Consider the following 20,615-nt stretch of genomic DNA (forward strand, 5'->3'; position numbering starts at 1 on the left):
GATGAGCACAATTAGCTTGACTTTACACAAAATCTTTGATGAAGGCTCAGTGTCATGAGAAAAGCCAAAAATGCACATGAGAAATGACAGGTTGGATCCAACACCAGCCAAGGAGGTACACAGGTTGTTGGGATCCAGCCAAAGATCTATCCCACCAATAGGTTTTGCAGTGATCCCACCCCAATTACAGGCTGTTGGCATCATGTTGTTTTCAGTTTGGAGAGCTATTCTTCCCAGTACCTGATTTGTCCCTCCTTTGCTGCATAGGCACTGTGCTTTGGGGAGCATCAGAGCAAGAAAAGGGCTTCAGCCCCTGCAGTTCCCACAGTTCCCCTCGTGTCGTAGCATGAACAAAATGTGAATGTCTGCTGCTTGGTTTTATCATTGCTTATCTTATAGATAAGCAGTGGATAATTAGATTTATTTTTATGGCTTTGGATTAGAATTGATGGGTCACTGGGAGGGCATGTGGAGGTGGTGTTTGGTCCATGATCATGACGGTCTCACACCACTTTTTATCCATATTCCTGGCAACTGGGACACAAGAGATTCCCTTACCCTCCCTCATTTACTTACTTGGGGTGTTTTTCTCAGTCTTGCCTACTCCACAGGCTATAATCAAAGTTTTATTTGCATTGCCTGAGGGGTGTGTGCAGAGCATGTAAAATAGAAATTCAGGAGACACATGGCCGGTCTCGACAGGAGGAGCTGAGGCAGATGGGCACAGAGGACAGCAATATTAATGATAAAAATTTCACATATCTACCCTAAAAACTGCTGGATTCTTATTGTTTAGGATTTAAAGTCCCTGTAAGGCAAGTGGGAATGCATGTCTATAAATGAGAAAGAAGCTGCATGCAGTGTGAGTCGCTGCTGGGGAGTAAACAGAAATGAATAGTTTTTCTTATCCTGCTTTTTGCACAGTTCTGAGGGAGGACTGGTTGGAGCTGTTATTCCAGTGTCAGTTTCATGCCTGGATAGGGATACGGCTGCTTGGATCCTGCTGCTATTGTCAAAGATGCTGTCAGTGGAGGGCTCAAGCTACACAGAAATTTTACATGGAATTTTTCTCCAGCTCTACAGTTGACCCTACGGACACAGCCTGCGAGACCCGTGGCCGTCTGAGCGTGGGGCAGGTCCAGGCACTTGGGATACTCCCTTTCTAATTAAGGTTATGGGGATCCTTTTCCCCACAGCTTCACCACAGCCCCAGCTGCTGGAGCCCACCTCCCCCCTCTGCAGTCTTTCTCAGAGTTGAGATTGGACTATTTTCCTAACACTTAGAGCTTCTGTGTAATGCAGACGAGCTGGCACGAGCCCTCCCTGTGCGGGACCTGATGTAACTTTTAACTCTCTGGGATTTAATGCTTTTAGGCTAAATGTTAAGAGGACAGTGTTGGTCTCTCTGAAGAACATGATGATGTTCTCAGTTTCTGAGGTCATCCCATCCAAGACAGGCTGTGGGAGATGGTCAGTGAAAGCGTTGGGGTAAACATCTGCAAAGCAAACAGGCTGAGCTGTTTGCCAGGCAGTGAGTGGCAGTGGCAGCCACCAGCATCTTCAGAGAGCTCTGAGGTGGGGCAGGAAAGCAGTGGGAGCCATGGAAACCATTGAGGGTGATGGTGGTATTTTACAGGGGTGTTACGAAGGTGCACTGCAGAAGACAAGAGCAAGAGAAGCATAGGGACGAGGTGGTAACAAATGGAAACATGAAAACAGTCAGTAGAGTAGGAAGATGGGTGAATGGCAGGCAGCACACGAGCACCCTCGGCACAAGCAGTGGCTAAAAGCAATCGTTAAAATGTAGGAGGCGGAAGTCTCAGTTCTCAGTTTTGTCTGGGAAAGAGACTCTGTGCCAAGAGCCACCAAAAAGGTGGGGGAGGACTGGAGAATGCGAGAAGGCACGTGTGCGAACCACATCTGTTCAGGAGGAGGAGCCTTGGCTGGGGAGCTTCAACATTTAAAAGCCTGCTGTAAGGACAGGGTGGAGGTGGGATTCCTCAGAAAGCTCAGGGTCAAAGGGAGCCATGAGGGGGAAGAGGAAGGGAAGAGGTTACATGTGCTGATGGCCTGAAACCTGTGGGGCATGAGAGACATGGAAAGCAGAAGGCAAGAGAGGATGTGGTGAGATGAACTGCACTGTTGCTAATGGAGTAGAGGGAAGTAGAGGAGGGGGGAATGTCAACCAGGTTGGGCCACCCAAAACCCAGGAGCTCTGGTCCTCACCCCGAGCTGCTGGCAAGGATGTGGAGCCAGGCATCAGCAGGATTTTTGACACCACGTATGAAGAAGGAGAATCTTCATGGGCCTCAGGGTGAACTGGATTGTGCCTGGGCTCTCTAATGCCTTCTAATGTGTTCCTCAGGCCCCGCTTGCCCTCTGGTGCCATCTCCTTCCCATAAAGCAGTTATCTAAGCACCGGGAGAGCTGCCGCAGCCCTGACTTTTACAAGGTGCCTTGTCTGATGCTAAAATACAACACCAATAATCTTACCTGACTGGAAAAAAAAAACAAACAGGCAAACAAACAACAACAGGGGAAAAAAAAAACAAACAACCTATCTCTGCAGCCAATATAGTACAGGTTTTAAATTTTCTGGTGATTTTCTTTGTAAGCTGCTCAGCAGGGCATTATTCAGGCAGCCGCGTCGAGGGACTAATATAACATGTGTTCTCAATTTTGGACCCTTTATGTTGGGAATTTTCCATTGTGCAATTGCATTAAATCTGAGGCAGCTGACAGGAGCATGGTATTTTCTAGCTCTACACAAGGTTAAATGACTGAAATAAAAATAGATGGAAAAGAAAGCAAAGTAAAATAAGTTTGGTTTCTCATGTAATGGCCAACAGCAGCAGAAGGTCAGGGACTTAAGGATAGCCCAGCCATTAGTCAGGGACTGTGAAAAAATTGATCCTTCCTAAATCACTTTGGAATTCATCTTCCATTTCAGATGCTCATTCTCTTTCGTTCACACAGATCGTATAACTAAGACTGTGTTTAAAGTTACCATTTTTATATAAATCATGGTAATAATGACTATGTATGTGAAGCATTTTACTTGCTAAATGCCCGGGCCGTAGGGTGTTATTTGCAGTATTTTCCTTACTAGGAAATGTATGGAGTTTTTCTACTGCAAAAAATACACCCTGTGCTGGTGTCTTGGAAGGGGGAAGGCAGTCTGGAGCAGTGGGGTGGTTTTGCACACAGGAGAGTTGTTGAATTTACAAATGCAAATGTCAGGCCAAGACAGCAGCCAGAGGTACAGCTGGAGCTCTGCTCTTTGGAAAGAAGCATCACTTGGGTGGTGGATCACAGAGGTTTGCAGCCTTGTGTGCAGTGTGTGGGTCTCCTGCAGCACACCAGGATCATTCTGGAGTTGGTTTGGGCTCTGTATTCCCATCCAGCAAGGTTTTAACTTTTGCCCCTATTTAAAAACATCTCACAGGTCTTGTTTTCAGCCCAAATGGCAAAGGTGACCACTCTTTTTCTCTCTGAAGTTTAGACAGCCTGTCAGACCAGCTGCAGCAGGTACCAGCCCTCCATGCTTTCACAGGTTATCAGCACAGCATTGCTTGGACATGCATTAAGGAAGTTTGCATCAAAAAAAGCAAGAGGGGGTGTTGTTTATTGCTGTAGTTTGCTGCAGCAGAGCTTCATGCATTTGCAGCATTTGTTCAGGTGACCTCAAATGCTAAATCCCATTTTGTTCTGTTCCAATGACCAGCTGCACCCCTCTATGGCACGTTGTACCCTCACTGTCATTTTGTTGTCTTTGTAGTTTGGATACTGGTATTTTAACTACCACGTCCTCTAGGGTGAGAATGAGTCTGTTCACAGCCTTCTACACACCCTTTGGTGCCATCTCCTTTAGCCTTCAGAGATGTTTCTTGAGCAGCAGCTCATTTTGCTGGGTTCCTCAGGTGACCCTGATGGATGGGTTCCTCTGCATGTCCTGTTGTTGGCTGAGCCATTAAGTTGTGCAGTTGCAAGGGGTTTTAGTAACAAATGGGAAACTAGATCCATTTAGGTCTGCAATATGTCAAATTGAAAAAATTATATAAATATATATATATGCCTGTCTTGTGAAAAAATAGCTCTAGTTTGGAGCTGTGCAAGACAGACCATGAAGTTAAAAATAAATCTTCTGAACACAGTGCATCTAAACAAAACTTGTTTATTACTGGCTATTTTATTTATACCAGTCATGGGATATTCAAATACTGACCTGGGAGCAGCAAGACATGGCTTTTAACTCTGGGCTGGGACAGCCAAGCAACAAGCAGCAGCCATGAGAATTTAGCTTTAAGACCATTTTAGCTTTTTGGTGAAAAACCAACCATGCTCTTCTCTGGTCTGCCTGGAAAGAAAAGAAAGCCATAAGCCATGAAGTTAATTTTATTTACTATTGAAGGATCCTAGAGTGCTTTGTGTAACTGCTTGGGTTTTTTTAACACTGTACAATCTGAACTGAGTGCCAGGCATCTTGCTTTTTAATGTTTGTTAGTGTGTATCTAAAAACTTACTTGCCATCTTTCTGTTCTAAAATACAAATCATGGCATCTGGTCCAAAGGCCATGCAAAGAATATTTGTAATAGCTGGAGGTTTTGTGAATACAGATTGTACGAGCTGGAAAGGGAAAATATAAAATACTCATGGTCTTAGTGGGCTCTGCTTTGCTCAATATTCATTCCACTCTGCGTCAATTAAATGAGGAAAATAAAAACTACAGTGTTAACCAGCCAGTTTTTCCAGTATTTCCCCACCACCTTGGCCAACAAACACTAAGCCTGTTGGATAAGGTGGTCGGGGAATAATTACATTTTTGGTGTATTTAAAGGTTAAAGTAATTAAAAATGTCAAATCTTTTCTGCTTTTCCATTAAAACACATACAACCACTGAGCTCAGTTCTGGAGGGGGTGAGGGAAACTCCTGCAGTAGTTTCAGTCCACATGAGTCTTGAGTGGGCTCTGGGGCTCGTCTGTGCTCTTCTCTTACTACTCCCATCAGAAAAAGCCAACTCTGAGACAGAGACTGGGGAACACCCCACCCACTTCAGCCCTTCTCTGGCGTGATCAATAGGAAGAACATTTTCTTACTAATAATTTGTGTATATATGTACATGTGCACACCCCCTGTATTTGTTTTGCTTCCCATTCCCTTCTGTGTTTTCCAGGCACCACCTGTTTGATCGCGCTGTTGTCGGACAAAGAGCTCACGGTGGCCAACGTCGGTGACTCGCGAGGAGTCTTGTGTGACAAGGATGGGAATGCCATCCCCTTGTCACACGATCACAAGCCCTACCAGCTGAAAGAGAGGAAGAGGATTAAGAGAGCTGGTGAGTCGTAACATTTTTTGCTTTGGATTGAAGGTTTTTCTTCTCTGCTCTGTCAATAATACAGACTTTTCCCCTGAGGGAGGCTGAAAATCACCGGGCTGAGGCATCAGCAGATAAAATCTTCCATTATTAATACAGCACTTTTCAGAGGGATGTCATGGGGCAGAGAGGGAAATGGAAGAAGATTGACCTATCCCTTAATGAGCCAGCTTTTGGAAGAGGAGCAGCCTTCATCTTCCACAGCCATTTGACTGTCCTGGCCAGGTCCCCTCTGATCTCTGCAGGGAGCAAGTTCACAAACAGGAGCAGCAGCCTTCACACCAAGCAGGCTGCTTCATACCAAACAGGATCAGCAGCCTTGATGTGAGAGGCTGGGTCTGAAGCTCAGTGAGGTTTAGTTCCTAAAATAAGCAGACCATGAACCTAATTCATCAAAGCTAATTTTTGTGCCCATATAGAGTCTGCTAAGGAGCACAAACATGTAAATGGTAGCAGGAGTATATGGATAGAATATAAGAAACAGCAACCTTTCTGCAATAAATCTTTCTAGCTTTCATCACTTGTCAGTTTAGTGACCTCCTGGGCTAGAAGTTACATTTGAATCGTCAAGTTTAATAGCCAGCTCTCCATGAATTTGTCAAAGTCTCTTTTGAACCTGTTCCTGGTTTGGCTCCCACATCAGCCTGCAGCAGCTGATGATTTGATGAAGAAAGAAAAAAGTCCCTCTTGTTTGTGTTCAACCTAGCGACGAGCCCTGCCTGCAGGGATGCAGTGCCTCTCTGCCTCCAAGGCTTCCTCTGAAAAGTGGAAATAATAAATTTTTCCCTGAGTATAAAACATTTTTAAAACCTACAGGTTATCAATATGTTCCCACCAGCACAAATGCCTGTAGAGGGGCAAGATGTGCTCTCCTCTCTGTTTGCTTTTGTCACCGTGGAGGTGTCAGAGTGGTGGGGACCCTTCCTGCTGCCAGACAGAGAGCTCAGGCCATGTATGTTCCCCAAAGGGGAAGAAAAATAATACAGATCCTAAGAGGAAGGAATAGGAAAATCTTGGTCTCAGTTTCTCTCAACCTCTGTACTTGGGGGATGGTTCTGTAAAATCTGAAGATTTTTCTGTAGAACTGCTCCCCTCTTAGCCAAGCCCAGGGTCCCTGTGCACTTGTTCATCTAGAGAAGGCCTTCACTTAGGAGAAAAAAAACATTATGAGGGTATTTCTTTAGCGTAGAAGTGGGGCTTTATAGCACAGAAAGGTGAACCTGGATTGTTGGGGAGAAATGAATTCAATAGACAAGCATTATAACTGTCTGCAGCTAAAGAAGGAATGTTCTAGCTAGCCTAGGGACTTAATGAATTCATTTATGTGACTTATTGCCTCATTATATTATCATGACTGATATGGCCTCACAGGGCTGTTGGACACACACATACATGCAATCCAGTTTATCCTCCTGCTGCATCCTTTTACATTTTTTTGTGTTAGTGGGATTAGATTTCATTTGAAAGTCAAATCCACACAGCCCCGGGTGTGAAAATACCCTTCAAACCTCACTCTGGTATAAATCAGTTGTGGGCAGCCTGAAGCAGCAGCTCAGAGCAAAGTGCCCTGTGCATCTCAGCAGGGCCTTAACATTGGGATGACAACTCCAAACCAACCCCTCATTTTCCACTGCCACAATGGATGTTAGGGAGGCTGGTGGCTTGATGCTGCCAGGGGTTGGTGGACAGAGCATGAATTCGGTGTCTTTCGTTTCCCCCCTCCCAGCAAAGGTGCACAAACTCTTGGTCAACCCACAGCCTGGATCAAACTTTGTATTTCTCAGCCTGACGTGACCCAAGAGCAGCTCTGGTGCTGGAAGCCCAGAAGCCACAACTCAGGTCTCTCCTGGGAGTTGTGCAGTGAGAGGTGACTGGTACCCAGCCGTGGGGTTTTGTTGGTGTCGGTTGGTGTTGGCACAGAGGCTGATGCACACCCACCAGTGCTGCAGGGTCCTACCTCTCTGACCCTGCCTGTGGGATAGGGGAATGCATGTCCTGTGACACAAGGGTGCTGGTTTCCCTGGAAAACACAAGGAATCTCTTCCTGATCAAGAGCCTCAGTGATGTGTCTGGTGTCTGTGTAAGACAGTGGCCTTGAGACAACCATGGGTTTGGCTTGTGAAGAAACACTGGGTTGTAGACCACAAGGTGACTGTCACTGCTAGAAATCTGAGTCACCTTGAACATAATCCTCTGAGCTCAGCTCTCACTAACATAGGAAATGTTTGTGCCATTGCCAGAAAGATTCTGGCTCTTTAATACCTTTTCTTCCAAGGTGGCAGCCAGTGCTGCAGAGTGTTTGCTTTTCCATGAGCATGTTGTATATTCTGTATGGATGGCTTTATAAGAGAAAATACTAGAAGGCCCACAGACACTTCAGCAAACCACAGGAATTCAGCTCAGGTTCCATCTGGGAGTGGCTCCCAAGAGTCACTTTGTACCTGAAAGCAGGACCTGCAGAGGCAGCAGTACCAGCCATCTCCTGCAAGCACAGGGACGTGGCAGGCATGGCTGCCCTCTCACTGTGGGTAAAATGTCTCCTCAAAAGTGCCCCTTCTTAGTGGCATTTGGCTTCCCTGGTCACTGCAGTACGTACATATGATTACACCCCAGTTACTACCATCCCAGCCTGGTGAGTAGGTGGCTGTGTAACGTTCAGCCAGGGTGCCCTCAACACCCACAGCAACAGCTGGGTGAGGTTGGTCTGACTGCATGTGAAGAGGAGGAGCTGCAGGAGGGTCACCAGCCCTGTCTTCTTGTGACTTTGGAAGGAAACTTCTCCGTAATGGAGACTCCCTGAAGTTTATGAAAACACCCAGATAAAAAGTTTTTGTTTCTGCTGATTTTAACACAAATCAAGTTTGAAGCTATAAACACCAGTGAATCATTGAATGAAATGCAGTTTCATCTGAAAGCAGGAGAAATTCAGAGATTAGATCAGCCAACCAGGAGTAAAAATGCCATCACAAGATTTCAGTGTCTGACAAATAACACACAGGCTGAAGCACAGAGCTGAAAATGTTCTGGTAACTACAGAGAACAAAGAGATTTATAAGAACACCAAAGCTGACAGCTTGCAGATAAAAAAAAAAAAAAGACAACAGTTAATCTAATTTTGCAGTACATTTTAACATTCCGTGTTTGCAAATTATTTGTCCTCAGCTGACTTGTCATGGGTGTTAAGGAACAGTGCTGTGAAGCAGTGCAGGCAGTGGCAGCAGATGCATGCAGAGGAATTGTAGTCTTTGACCTTGAGCCTGGGGCTGTTTCCCCCACCCCAGCACCACCAGCCTGTGGCAGGCAGGTGCTGGCTGTGTCAGCACCATCCATTTCAGTATCCCACTCGAAGCAACCCCTCAATAAAATAATGTCTTTTCAGCTAGAGGCACAGCTTTAATCCCACTGATGGTAAAATCAATCAGTCAGATCCCACGTTGCATTTTTCTGACTTAGAGTGAAATTTTGTTACTGGTTTGTTCACAACAGGTTTGTGGTGCTTTTGACATGGCTCATTCAAGGCAGTTGGGTAGAGGAGCCTATAAATATTTTTGCACTTGCTTCTTTGCTTGATGCCTTAAAAGTGAGCTGTGAGTCCTACTGCAGGGCATTTTCAGTCTTGTTTCCATCACAGATCTTCTGACGTGGGGAAAACGTTGAGCTACACAGGAAAAGGAAGCATTTACTAACCCAAGAGTACAAAGATTTTGCTTTCAGCGTTTTTGTCTTAACATTGCATAAAGCTTCTGAAGGCAGTTGTGTAGTGTAGTAATACCTGTCTGAAGTCAGCTGTCAGTGTCTCTGGGGGAGCAGAGAGCATGGAGCTGCTTGGTTGGAAAGCTGAGCCATCCCCCCACGTCCTGCATCAGCTCTTCTGACAGCAGAGGCAGCCACAGTCCAGCTCTTCCCTGCTGCACTCCGGGATCACCTCCTGCTTCTTTCTTTTCCTGGAGATATCTGACATCTGTACACCTCAGCATACCACAGCATGAATTTTTGGGTGGGTTTGGCAGGAAGCCAGAGAAATGCTTTGACTTTAAAAAGAACTGCTTTAAGTGTTGGTGTTTCTCTCCAGGTGGTTTTATCAGCTTCAATGGCTCCTGGCGCGTGCAGGGGATCCTGGCCATGTCCCGCTCCTTAGGAGATTACCCTCTGAAGAACCTCAATGTTGTCATTCCTGACCCTGATATCCTTACCTTTGACCTGGACAAACTGCAGCCAGAGTTCATGATCCTGGCCTCAGATGGGCTGTGGGATGCTTTCAGCAACGAGGAAGCTGTCCGATTCATCAAGGAACGCTTGGATGAACCACACTTCGGTGCCAAGAGTATAGTTCTACAGTCCTTTTACAGAGGATGTCCTGATAACATCACAGTGATGGTGGTGAAGTTCAGGAATAGCAGCAAAACAGAAGAACAGTAATTACCAGTGGTTCTCTGCCTCACTCTGAACTTAAACCAAACTCTTACATTTTAAACATAGTAGAAAGCTCTAGGAAATACTGCTAAGATTCACACAAAAGGAACCCTTTGTTCTTTGCTTAACAAAAGGAGCAATACAACAATTTCATCCTGGGTGATTATAAGAATTAAGTTTGTTCACATGTACCTGTCTCCTGTGACCTTGCTCCTCCTTAGAAGCCAACCATAATCTTCCATTTCAGAATATTCTTTACAAATCCTGTGTAGACTTTTCATTTGATTCCTCCCCTCTTGTTTCTGGCAGTCAGGGGGTCATTGGGCTGCAGGGCAGGGCAGTGCTGCTACTCCAGAGCCAGGGACAGGAAGGATGCTGTGGAACTTCAGAGTGATACACTCGTGGTTCTCATCTCTTTTCTGTTTTAATCTGCAGTGATGAGGTTTGTGTAGGAAAAGGTTTGCAGTTCTTGGCCTGTTGCTGACCTGAAGAAGGAAGAGAAGCCAACCACTAGCCTGCTGCCACAGAGCTGGCTCCCTCACCTTGTTTAACCTCCTCCTTAAATAAAGCCAAGCATGTGATTAGGTATAGTTACCACATTACCTGAAGCCACATGTTTATTCAGGCTCTGCATTACTCTAATAACGTTTCTTCTATGCCATATTCTATTCAAATGTAGTCATGTTAAACCCCGGAAAAATCCTGTGAGGTCTGACACCTTCTACATCAAAAACTAGCTCTGTTATATAAAGAATGTCTGTCATTCACTGGGACTCACCTCTACGTTAGTTTTTTGGCATGGATTTTTCATAGGTATGGAAAGAAAGTAATGCAAGATAAAACTGATTCTGTTGGTGACTGTTTGGAAAACTAATAAATCAAAACCAGGCAATCCTTAGAGCTACTTAGGTGGAAGTCAAGCCTATTAAGAGACCTTTTGTACCACTGCAGATTAATTTGTGGTGTTAATCCAGGGGAAGACCACTTCAGAACTTGTTTCTTGGTATGATATATAAATGCCAGGCAGTGTCATTGCCCTGTAGAGTCAAAAGCTTGTGTTAAACTTAGGTAAAATTATGTTTAGATCTACCTTTCAGTATTCAATTGTATTTTGGAATCTGTGAATTTGAGCAATGACAGCCTGAGTTTGCTTTGCATCTGGCAACTTGGCTGGGTGCTTCATGATGAAGAGGCAGCAGCAGCAGAGTCACAAGGCAGGGGGTGCTAGAGGAGCAGAGCCAGGACTGGGTATGAAGGTTAGTGTTTTGGATGGTTTGTTACCTGTATCATGTCTCACAATAATGCTTGGGGTTCCCCTCTCCCCCAGAAACGTCATCCTGGATGATCCACTGAAGTCCCTTGTCCTCAAGGTGATGGAGGTTGTCAGTACTTGGGTCCTGAGATGAATCAGGAATTAATGCATTAATTAACACTGTCTGTTTTGTGGGTAAGGATACACTGTTCTGTGGTTAAAAAGCTGCCTTTTTCTCATCACCCCCCAGGGCCTTTCTGGGCTCAGGCCTTGCTGCTCCCCCCAGCACCATGACCTGTCCTGGCTGTGCCTAGCTGAGCAGGTGTGGTGGCCCCCCAGGCAAAACAAAAGAGCACAAATTCTGCTCTCTGACTGAGAAGGAATTCCCATCTTAGCCTGGTAATTTCTATTCCTAGCTTATCTCTTCCCCAACAAACTTCGCTCCTGTGGTTGGTTTGGAGATAACCACAACTCCTACTGGGATACCTTGCTGGCACCAGTGCTCTCCAAACATGGGCAGAGCCTTTAGCAGCCTCTTCTCATCCCAGACACTGGGGAGGGCCCCTGGGCTCTGAGGAACAGGCAAGTGGAAAGCAAAAGTATGGAAGGTTTTGGACATTTTAACTCCCTTGGATGGAGCATTCGGTCAAGTTTAAATGCAACTTTGCAGTGAAACTGAGCAGCTCACAGGAAATGTTAGTGTCTGCAGAGTGCTGCACTTTATTTTGAGAAGGTATTGGAGGTTGGAGTGCTGTGAAGTGACCCCCTGGTGTGGTGTTTCCTTGGGAGTGCTGCATCTCACCCTCAGCAGGGCTCCAGCAGCAGGCAGGGCTTTGCCTCTCCTCTCTCCTCCACGGGGGGTGTTTCCATTCTCCTGGCTTGTCACTGCAGGACACCGGCCTGCGGGTTTGTCACAGCAGCTGCCCAGGGAACAGAAGACTCAGAGCCAGCAGCCTACAGACCTCTTAAAGCAAAGAAACACTTGTACAGCAGGGACATCACTACAGCCCTGCACAAGCATTTGAACATTTGGAACTGCAGCGATGGTCAGCTCCAAAAAGCTGTCACAGGGAAGAGCTGAGGGCTGGCACTGAGCCTCCTGCAGCTGATGTTCTGGGCACTGGGAGTGTGGCTGGGGGGTGCCCTCAGCACCACTCACTGCTTGCTGCAGCACTTGGAGAGACAGGACAAGGAGATGGCAGAACCACAGGTATTCACAGCTTCACCAGGAACTGGGAGGGTGGCTCTCTCTGGAATGCTCCCAGGATTTAGGGAAACAGTGCAGTGCAATCCAGAACTGTTCTGCAGATGTGTCTGGATATTCATTGCAGGCTTCATTTGCTCTGGCACTCGCAGGCCCATCCAGCCCCTTACCCAACCCCTATTTCAACCTTCAGGTGTCTGCAGATGCAACAGCAGTTATTTTAGCACCTTCAGGTTTCTCTGCAACACTCCCACCTTTCCAGTAGCTCTTCCCTGGCCAAAGGCATTAATGGCAGTGATCTCTGGTAGGGTTGTTGACTTTTGGGTTTAATTCCTTTAAAAACTAGCTGCAGCTACTTTAGGTTTAAAGGTGCAGGACTAGTGGAGAGGAGAGGCTTCCTGCAGTCTTCCCCACACAGAGCAGTGCCTACTCCCTGCTACAAGTCTTCTGGGCAGCCAGTAATCCCACTCTGGACATCTGGAACTTTCATGCAGTTTGTGCCAAATTCTGTCGTGATACATACAGCTGTTGGCTGGCAAGATTAAGTGATGGACATGTTGCTTATGCAACCTAAACCATCCAGGGGCTGATCCTGCCTTAATAATCCATCCCACGGGCACTCTGGGCTGCTTGCAGGTCTGAGAGCTCCCTCTTGTGTGCGTGATCCTAGGAGGGTCTTGGTGCTGAAGCTCCAGTAGCTCTGCTGGGGACATCTGCTCATCAAGAGCATCCCAGGGCTGAGAACTGAGACGCTGATAGTGCTGCCGGGGGGCACCTTCTAATGAGTCATCTGACCCAGTACTTAAAAGAATTTGGGCTCTTCCCAGTGATATTAGAAACGCTTTAACTTACACAGAACATTTTAAACATACTACCAGGATGTTCCTCGTTCTGATCCGTACTGGGGATGTGGAAGGGCAGCCCGGTTCGGTGGGATCGCAGCTCCGTCTAGTGGCTGCCCTGCCCTGAGCATCACGCCTTGTCTACTGACTTGGGAAGACAAGGGCAGTACCAAAACCTGCTGCTGTTACCGGCGGTGTTCTACCATTCCCGTGAGGTCAAATTCAAATCCAAAACAGCTGTGGAGTGTTGAGGACACAGAAGCTGGCACTAAAGCACCGCAGCAGCTTGAACTAGCAGTGTTTGCTACAAACACACTAATGCACCTTGAAAGAAGGGAGTTTTGTTGTTCAGCTGCCTCAGAACACACCACATCCTTGCTTTAAATAATATTAACACATTGCTGCTGTATCTAATACTCAATTTACACAGATAAACGTATAATGATTGTACTGAAAGGAAAAAATAAACAACCCTCACCAGCCTTTGATTTTCTGAAGTAGGTTTTTAGGTCTCCACCCCAATATCCGGCTGTACAAAACCACAAGGTTAAAACTGAGAACATTCTGCTGAAGTTTGGCAACTGTACAGGCCAGAGCTGCTGCCCTCCCTGTTGGCAATATATTTTAAAATTATCTTTCTAAACCTGAGGCCTCATATCTATAAAGATACATACAATTAAGTTGATATTGAGTTAAAGTTCAAATCACTTTTATTTAGATACTGCTGACTAGGCAAGGCTTAGGTGAGCAGCTGTTTCACCTAGTTTTCCTTCTGGTAACTGGAAATTATAGGTGTTTGTTCTTACACACCACAGTCTAGATACCATTAAGCAAAACGTGCAGCCAAAGCAGCTGGAGAGTCTCTGAAACTGTCGTCAGAAATCATTACAGAGGCTCACAGGGAGAGCAATTGCTGCCTAAGTTCTGAAATCTGCTTTTATGGGCAGGTCAGCTCCTGTCTGGTCTGCTCACTCCTAAGGAAGAGCTGAGCTGGCTGAGCAATAGGGCAATAAAGCACTTTTTTTCCCTGAATTTAAATGGCCAGTCCTGTCTTCAGAATCACAGAATTTTTTGAGTTGGAAGAGACCTTTATGATCATCGAGTTCCAACCCCCCTGCATGGGCAGGGACACCTCCCACTAGACCAGGCTGCTCAGAGCCCCATCCAACCTGCCCTTGAACACCTCCAGGGATGGAGCCCCCACAACAGCTCTAGGCAGCCTGTTTCAGTGTCTCACCACCCTCACACTGCAGAATTTATGCCTGATCTCTAACCTAAATCTCTTCTTTCAGCTTAAAACCATTACCCCTCATCATCTCACTGCAAGCCCCTGTAAAAAGCCCCTCCCCAGCTTTCCTGCAGGCCCTTCAGGCACTGGAAGGCTGCAATAAGATCCCCCTGGAGCTTTCTCTTCTCCAGACTGAACAACCCCAGCTCCCTCAGCCTGTCCTCATCAGAGAGCTGCTCCAGCCCTCGGATCATTTTCGTGGCCCTTCTCTGGACACGTTCCAACAGCTCCACATCTTTCTCGTGCTGGGGGCTCCAGAGCTGGACACACTGTTCTAGGTGAGGTCTCACCAGGGCAGAGCAGAAAGGCAGAATCACCTCTCTCCATCTGCTGGCCACACTTCTTTGGATACAGCCCAGAATGATACAGCCCAGGATTCCTGTGAGCTGTGGAGATGCATCAGCACTTCTAGGGACATGGATGCTCAGAAAGCCCTGAAAAAAAAACCACTTTAAAAGCTGTTGTGTGTGAATATTACACTGAGCCACTCTAAAACCACTTCTGCCTGGTGTATCTGGAAGTGCTCTCTCAAAATGAGACAGACTCATTATGGAAATGAACAGCCAGAGCTCTGCAAGGGCAGGTCGGAGCTTTATGAACAGACACCCTTCCCAGCACACAAGATAACAGAAGGGAGGTTGAAGTAATCCATCTGGGTCCAGGACAGCTTCCATTCAGTGCAGCAGGGCTGTGTTATCCTAGATAAGAGCCTCTTCAGGCTCCTTTGTAACGTCTTTTCACTAGGAGCCAGAAGTGGTTTTAAGATTTTATCTGTATTGTAAGCTGAGGGCTGACAGCAGTTTACTCCTCGGCAGAGGGCCAGGGCAGGGAAAACATTCCAGAGAGGAGAGGCTGGGATGTCCAGAGCTGGGGGAAGGGACAGGACACCTCCACACCATCCTGTCTCACATCCAAAAAACAACTCCGAGGAATTAGTGCAGGCTGGAAAATGCACGTGCTGCACAGCAACCATCAGAAGGAAAGAGGTAAACAGAGCTCAGATCTATCAACCGTCTCCAGAGAGAGGTCACTGGGGGTCAGCCTGGCCTTTTAGTCTTTATTTTATAGGAAAACTTAACTTTTCTGTCGTTCCTACCTGGAGTCCTTGCGTTCAGCCGTGGCTCACAGCCTCACACACCATACCTGGGACCTGCATCAAAACCTGCCCAGCTCAGCTCACCAGGAGCTGCAGGAAGCTTTTCCAGTTCCTTCCCACCACCTCTGCCTGAGGGAAACTGTAAAACATGACCCAGGGGTGCACGGTGCTCAGACTGAAGTGGAAGAGAATGAAAATGTGACAAATAGGGAGCAAAGCTCTGCCTCCCACCCCCCTTCAGCACACCCAACATAACCCATGGACACGGTCAGGAATTCAGTGTCATGTCGTTTGGTTAACCTCCCATCAGCTTGTAGTTGACATTTGAAAGAAATACAATAAAACTACATTATTTTGTGTGCATCCAGGCAGTGGTGGCCTAGCTACAATCAACTGGCTCTACAAGTAACTAGCAAATGTAAGACAAAACTTAGGAAAATCTTCCAGACCTTCTCTGTCCTGTAAATACTGACCTGATCATAGAGAATAATGCCCCTAAACTTACAGCATCTTCAATTTCATGGTTTATTTTCCTTCCTGAAAGCACACAAAACACATTGTGTGTTTTGACCTTTTAACTCTTCTGAAATAACATACCGGCAACACAGGCTTGAAATTTGTCTGTAAAACCCCTTTTGCTCTCCACCCAGCAGCAGTTTCCAAACATCTTTGACCACCAGATTATCATCAGACTTTTCGAGTCAGAAAGCCCCAAACTTCTCACTTCAAAACCTCATGTGCTTGGCATTCTGATTTAATACAGCTTTCTGAACCACCTGCCTGCGGATGAAGGATCTCAGGATTTGGCAAATTCTTTGCCTGTGGTTTAGGCTTCCTTTGTAGTCCAATATTGTAGGCAGAGGCAATAGAATCTGGGCCCAGGACTGACTTTAGTACTTACATTAGCTCACAGCGTTAAGCTGTTCTTTGCTCGTGCTAGGAGCCCTCCTGTTGTTTGCTCTAAGCACAGACATTAGCTCAGCTCTGAATTTTTATGGTCTTTTAAGCAATAATAAGGTCAGACTCAAATACGACCCAGATTTGGAAGTTAGGTTTAAAAAACAACAACAACACAGGAGCAGGAGTATTTGAAGATGTAAATTTCTTGCAGAATCGATGCCGCTGAAGATGACAATGGCAGGTGGCAGGTGACTTTGTGAAGTGATGGATGGTCAGTGTCACCCTTCTGGGGCACAGACACAACAGCCTCGCTGGGTGATGGGTGGGTTTGTGGCAGCCCCACACAGCCACTGCTCTGAGACCCTCGTTCCTTACCCATCAGGAGCTGCCTGCTTCATCTGTCCACTTTCTGAAGATCACACAGTCTTTCTTAATGACATTATTTATTTTGAAAAAGCAATACAAATCGTGCTGTAGTATCAGTGTTCTTGTGACAAATAATGTATTTCTCAATATTGAACATAGCAGGCCTATAAATAAAAGGGAGCATTGGGTTTTTTTAGGATGTATGAACAGTCAAAGAACAAGTTAAATACTTCTCACAGAGCTCCTAGGATCTGACCACAGGACAACAATCAAACACCAGATCCTACCACCACAGGAACAGCTGTAGTTGTGGCTGTTCCTAGGAACACAACAGCATTCTCCCCTCTGTTATGCAATACTTTAGCTATTTAGTTTACCAAAATAATCTATTTTTGAAAAACTTTGCCCTTAACATACATTCTTTTAACACTGACATCTGAAATACTTGGCTAGAGAGTATTCTCCCCAAGACCTCGTTTTTAGACCTAAAAAAAAAATAACACGTCCTCTAATTCCATCACAACCCCATGTGCACTGAAAAGCAAAATCCAATACTGACCATAACCACAATGTAACAAAAAAAAAACCTGGTGAAACCTCAAATGTGGTACTAGAGGTTTCTGCACCTCTTCTAATTTGTCTCTAAGAGACGATGAGAAAGACAGCCAAATGTAAATACATGATAGCACCGTAGCTGCAGGACAAGAAGGTGGCAGTGCTCTGTCATTCTCCATGTACAGGATGTAACTATAGTATCTTCACTGTGTAGTGGATGTGTCAAGAACAATTATGTTAATGCAACTGCAAATTCTGTATTGTTGTCTGTTAGAAGTGTAAAGTACTGAAAACTTGGCCTTGCTGATATGAATAAAGTGATTAGAACACCCGTCTTTACAGAGATGCAGTAGTTTTGTCTTCTCTGAGAAACAGGACTCACATTTTCATCATTTCTCAGCAGCTTCAGCACGCCCAGGATCCACAGGATTGCAACACTCTATGAAGGATTAGGGAGGTGATGTGTTTCCTTGAGGTGTGAGACTCCCAGAAGGACTGCAGGGGGGATATGTTGCAAAAAGGAGGTTGTTGGGCAGAGGACAAACACTTGAAGGCAGCAAAGGACGACAACAGTTCCAAAGGCAATTTTTAAAATCCAGGTAGGAATTTGGAAGCACCTTGAAAACTAGTTCCTTGGCATAAACATAATTCCTCAGTGACATGTCATATGTTCCATGAGACTCAGGTAGAATCCTGTGCTTACAGCTGACTCCATGGAGAAGTGTCAGAGGTAGGAAGGCAGGACACCACACCCCAAAGTTTCCTGCACTCGTGGAAAAGTGTGTTGTGAATGCCTGCCACTTTTCCTGGAGGATAGGAGAACATCTCCAAGAAAAGCTGCCCCAGCAGCACGACCCTGCTCCAGTCCCAGTCACCCCTGTGACCTGTGGTTTTGTTTGGTGCTGCCCTGGACTTCCAATGTTTTCACAAGGAACAGGTTGAAGTTTATATATTAGCACAGACTCAAGGGCAAGTAACTGAAGTCTTTGATAACAATTCCTGCCAAGAACTGATTATTTCACTTGATGTGAGGCCATGCACTGCAATCAAATGCCTGTACCTGCAGATATCAAAATTAATTTTATACAAAAAGAATTTATTATCTTCTGGAATACTGATATTCACTTTAAGGATATTTAAGCAAATTCCAACATAAACATCCTCAAATTTAATAGGTTTGATATGACTCATCAGTTCATAGATCCTTGGAACTAGTTTTCCATTCAGGATATAAGCCATCCCACTGCAATATGGGGGATACAGCCTGAAGGGATATTCCTTGTAAGAGATGTAGTTCTTCAGCTGAAAGCCCCTGTACGCATAGTTACCAACCAGAGGATAACCAGTAAAAACATCTTCTGAGGAATTCAGCTGCAGAAGGAACTGGATGAGGTTGGGGGTGTTGATGAAGACATCGGAATCCGCCTTCATGAGGAACGTGGCATTGGGACAGAACTCCGTGGCCCACCTGAAGGCCATGATAGTTTTCAAGGTGAGGTTGTTGTAAGTGTCCCTAAAATCTTGGCGAATGATGTCGCCGTAGAGGACGCTTTCATCTTCCACCGAGAGCGCTGCAGCATTGTCTTCTCCCTCACTGTCCTGCCCGAGCAAGAACAGGGTTAGAACTCGATGCCCCCACCAGGAGTTCTGAGATCCCCACGTGATCCTGATGGCCTGCCTGGACTTCACGTCCTCGGGTCTGGAAGACACCAAGATGACCAGGAAGGGGTTGATGTCTTTGCACTTGAGGCGTTCCCGCAGAGTGAAGAGGTAGTGCTGCTTGTAAACGGGCTCATACTCATAGAAATACATCAGGTTTGTGTGCTCAAGCACAGGGCTGGAGTAAAACGTTACGTACCACACCGTTATGACAGAGAACACCAGCAGAAACAAAAAAAACGATTTGAGTGGCCTCATATACATGACACAGAACTGGAACCGGGCAATAAATACTTCGCAGAAAGCATCAGTGACCTTCAAAATCCAGACCACGAGTTCTGAGCCATCTTTCTTGCTGAAAAAAGAAACAAAAGAGCAGTTTTCAGAATGAGACCACTTCAATCCTCTCTTTTTTAATCTTGTCTGAACTGCCAGTCGAAATTGTGCTGTGACAGAACGAAGACAAACCCTAGACTCCCTGGTGCAGGTGTTGCAGGCAGCATCCTGCACACCACGGGTCAATGCTACACCCCAGGAACAAGCAGAATCCAGGGATGGCCTGAAAGCTCACAGCTTTCACCTTGGAAACCTCCTCAGCATAAACCTGATCACTGTGCAGAAGATCCCAGGGCAAGCAGAGTGATCCCAGGGATCTCAGCACAAGGGCTCCGACTCACCTCCATCTCAAGGAAGGGAACAGAGTGCCCAAGATCTGATGGCTACAAAGGGCTCAGCAAACATGTTCAGAGGCCCCAAAACGTGTAATTTATTTAAAGAAAGAAAGGAAGTTTATGTTGATTCACTTGTTTTGTCTCGAGGATGAAATGGAACTGAGTTTTTGCCACTGCACAAGCCCTGAGATTGTCTGAAATGCATATAAGGAAGTTGATTCTAACCACAAAAAGCCTCAGATTTGCCAATCTGGTGTCGACTTGCCAGATTTATGAGGGAATAGAACCAATCAGCTCAATTCTGCTCTCTTTATGCAGCCCAACCTGACTTTCAGTGAACAAATATGAAAAACAAGTACTGGAGGAAAAGAACCCGAGTTACATATCACTGCTTATCTGCCTGATGTCACAGAAAGAACACTTTGCAAGCTCTGATGAGCAGCTTGCAGCAAGAGCAGCTCAAAGTTGGATCATTCCTTGACCACCTCATGGGGAAAAAAAAAAGATCTGATTATAAGGATTTTGATTCTTTACGGACAGAAACGCCTGATTCTGTGACATTTTGAACAACTTTGGGGGTGCAGCTGCCCAGGACAGGTTCTCCACCAGTTCCAGGCTTTATCTGCCGGCAGGTTTTGCCTTCCCCAGCCACCCAGGGTGCGCAGCAAGAGCAAGGCAGCTCAAGAACCGCCTCTTCCAGGGCAACAGTTTCCTTTATCGCCTCTTCCAGGGCAACACTTTCCTTTGCAGTCTCTTCCAGGGCAACACTTCCCTTTGCCTCCGAGCTCAGAGGCGGCAGAGCCGGGACGGTCTACCCCGGCAGCCTCTCGCTCTCACGCTCATGAAGAGGTTAAAAAAAACCCAACAAAACCCGAAAAGGCAGAATTCACTGCGGAGAACCCTGCTGCCGCCCCCTGCTGAAACGATAGGACGTTTTAAAGCCATTCAACCGTTTTCTATTTAAAAAAAGAAAAGGCCCGGCGGGGTGACAGG

General features: G+C 46.1%; 2 protein-coding genes across 2 annotated transcripts in view; one reads left to right on the plus strand and one right to left on the minus strand.

Annotated features, from left to right (window-relative positions):
• PPM1L (protein phosphatase, Mg2+/Mn2+ dependent, 1L) overlaps positions 1-9,795 on the plus strand; it is an 88,041-nt gene extending 78,246 nt beyond the window's left edge. The window contains exons 3-4 of the mRNA XM_009995705.1: positions 5,176-5,337; positions 9,449-9,795. Coding sequence (XP_009994007.1) covers positions 5,176-5,337; positions 9,449-9,795 — 509 coding nt within the window. The remainder of the gene's footprint in view (positions 1-5,175; positions 5,338-9,448) is intronic.
• Positions 9,796-18,255: 8,460 nt separating this feature from the next.
• On the minus strand, positions 18,256-19,215 carry B3GALNT1 (beta-1,3-N-acetylgalactosaminyltransferase 1 (globoside blood group)). Its single transcript, XM_009995720.1, has one exon. The coding sequence runs from the start codon at positions 19,213-19,215 to the stop codon at positions 18,256-18,258; it is 960 nt and encodes a 319-aa protein (XP_009994022.1).
• Between the last annotated feature and the right edge of the window lie 1,400 nt (positions 19,216-20,615).

This window comes from Chaetura pelagica, unplaced genomic scaffold (assembly GCF_000747805.2).
Source record: "Chaetura pelagica isolate M959 unplaced genomic scaffold, ChaPel_1.0 scaffold394, whole genome shotgun sequence".
NCBI classification, from domain to species: Eukaryota; Metazoa; Chordata; class Aves; order Apodiformes; family Apodidae; genus Chaetura; species Chaetura pelagica.

Coding starts and splice junctions, on each gene's coding strand:
- B3GALNT1 (XM_009995720.1), bottom strand. CDS start 19,215: ATGTATATGAGGCCACTCAAATCGTTTTTTTTGTTTCTGCTGGTGTTC.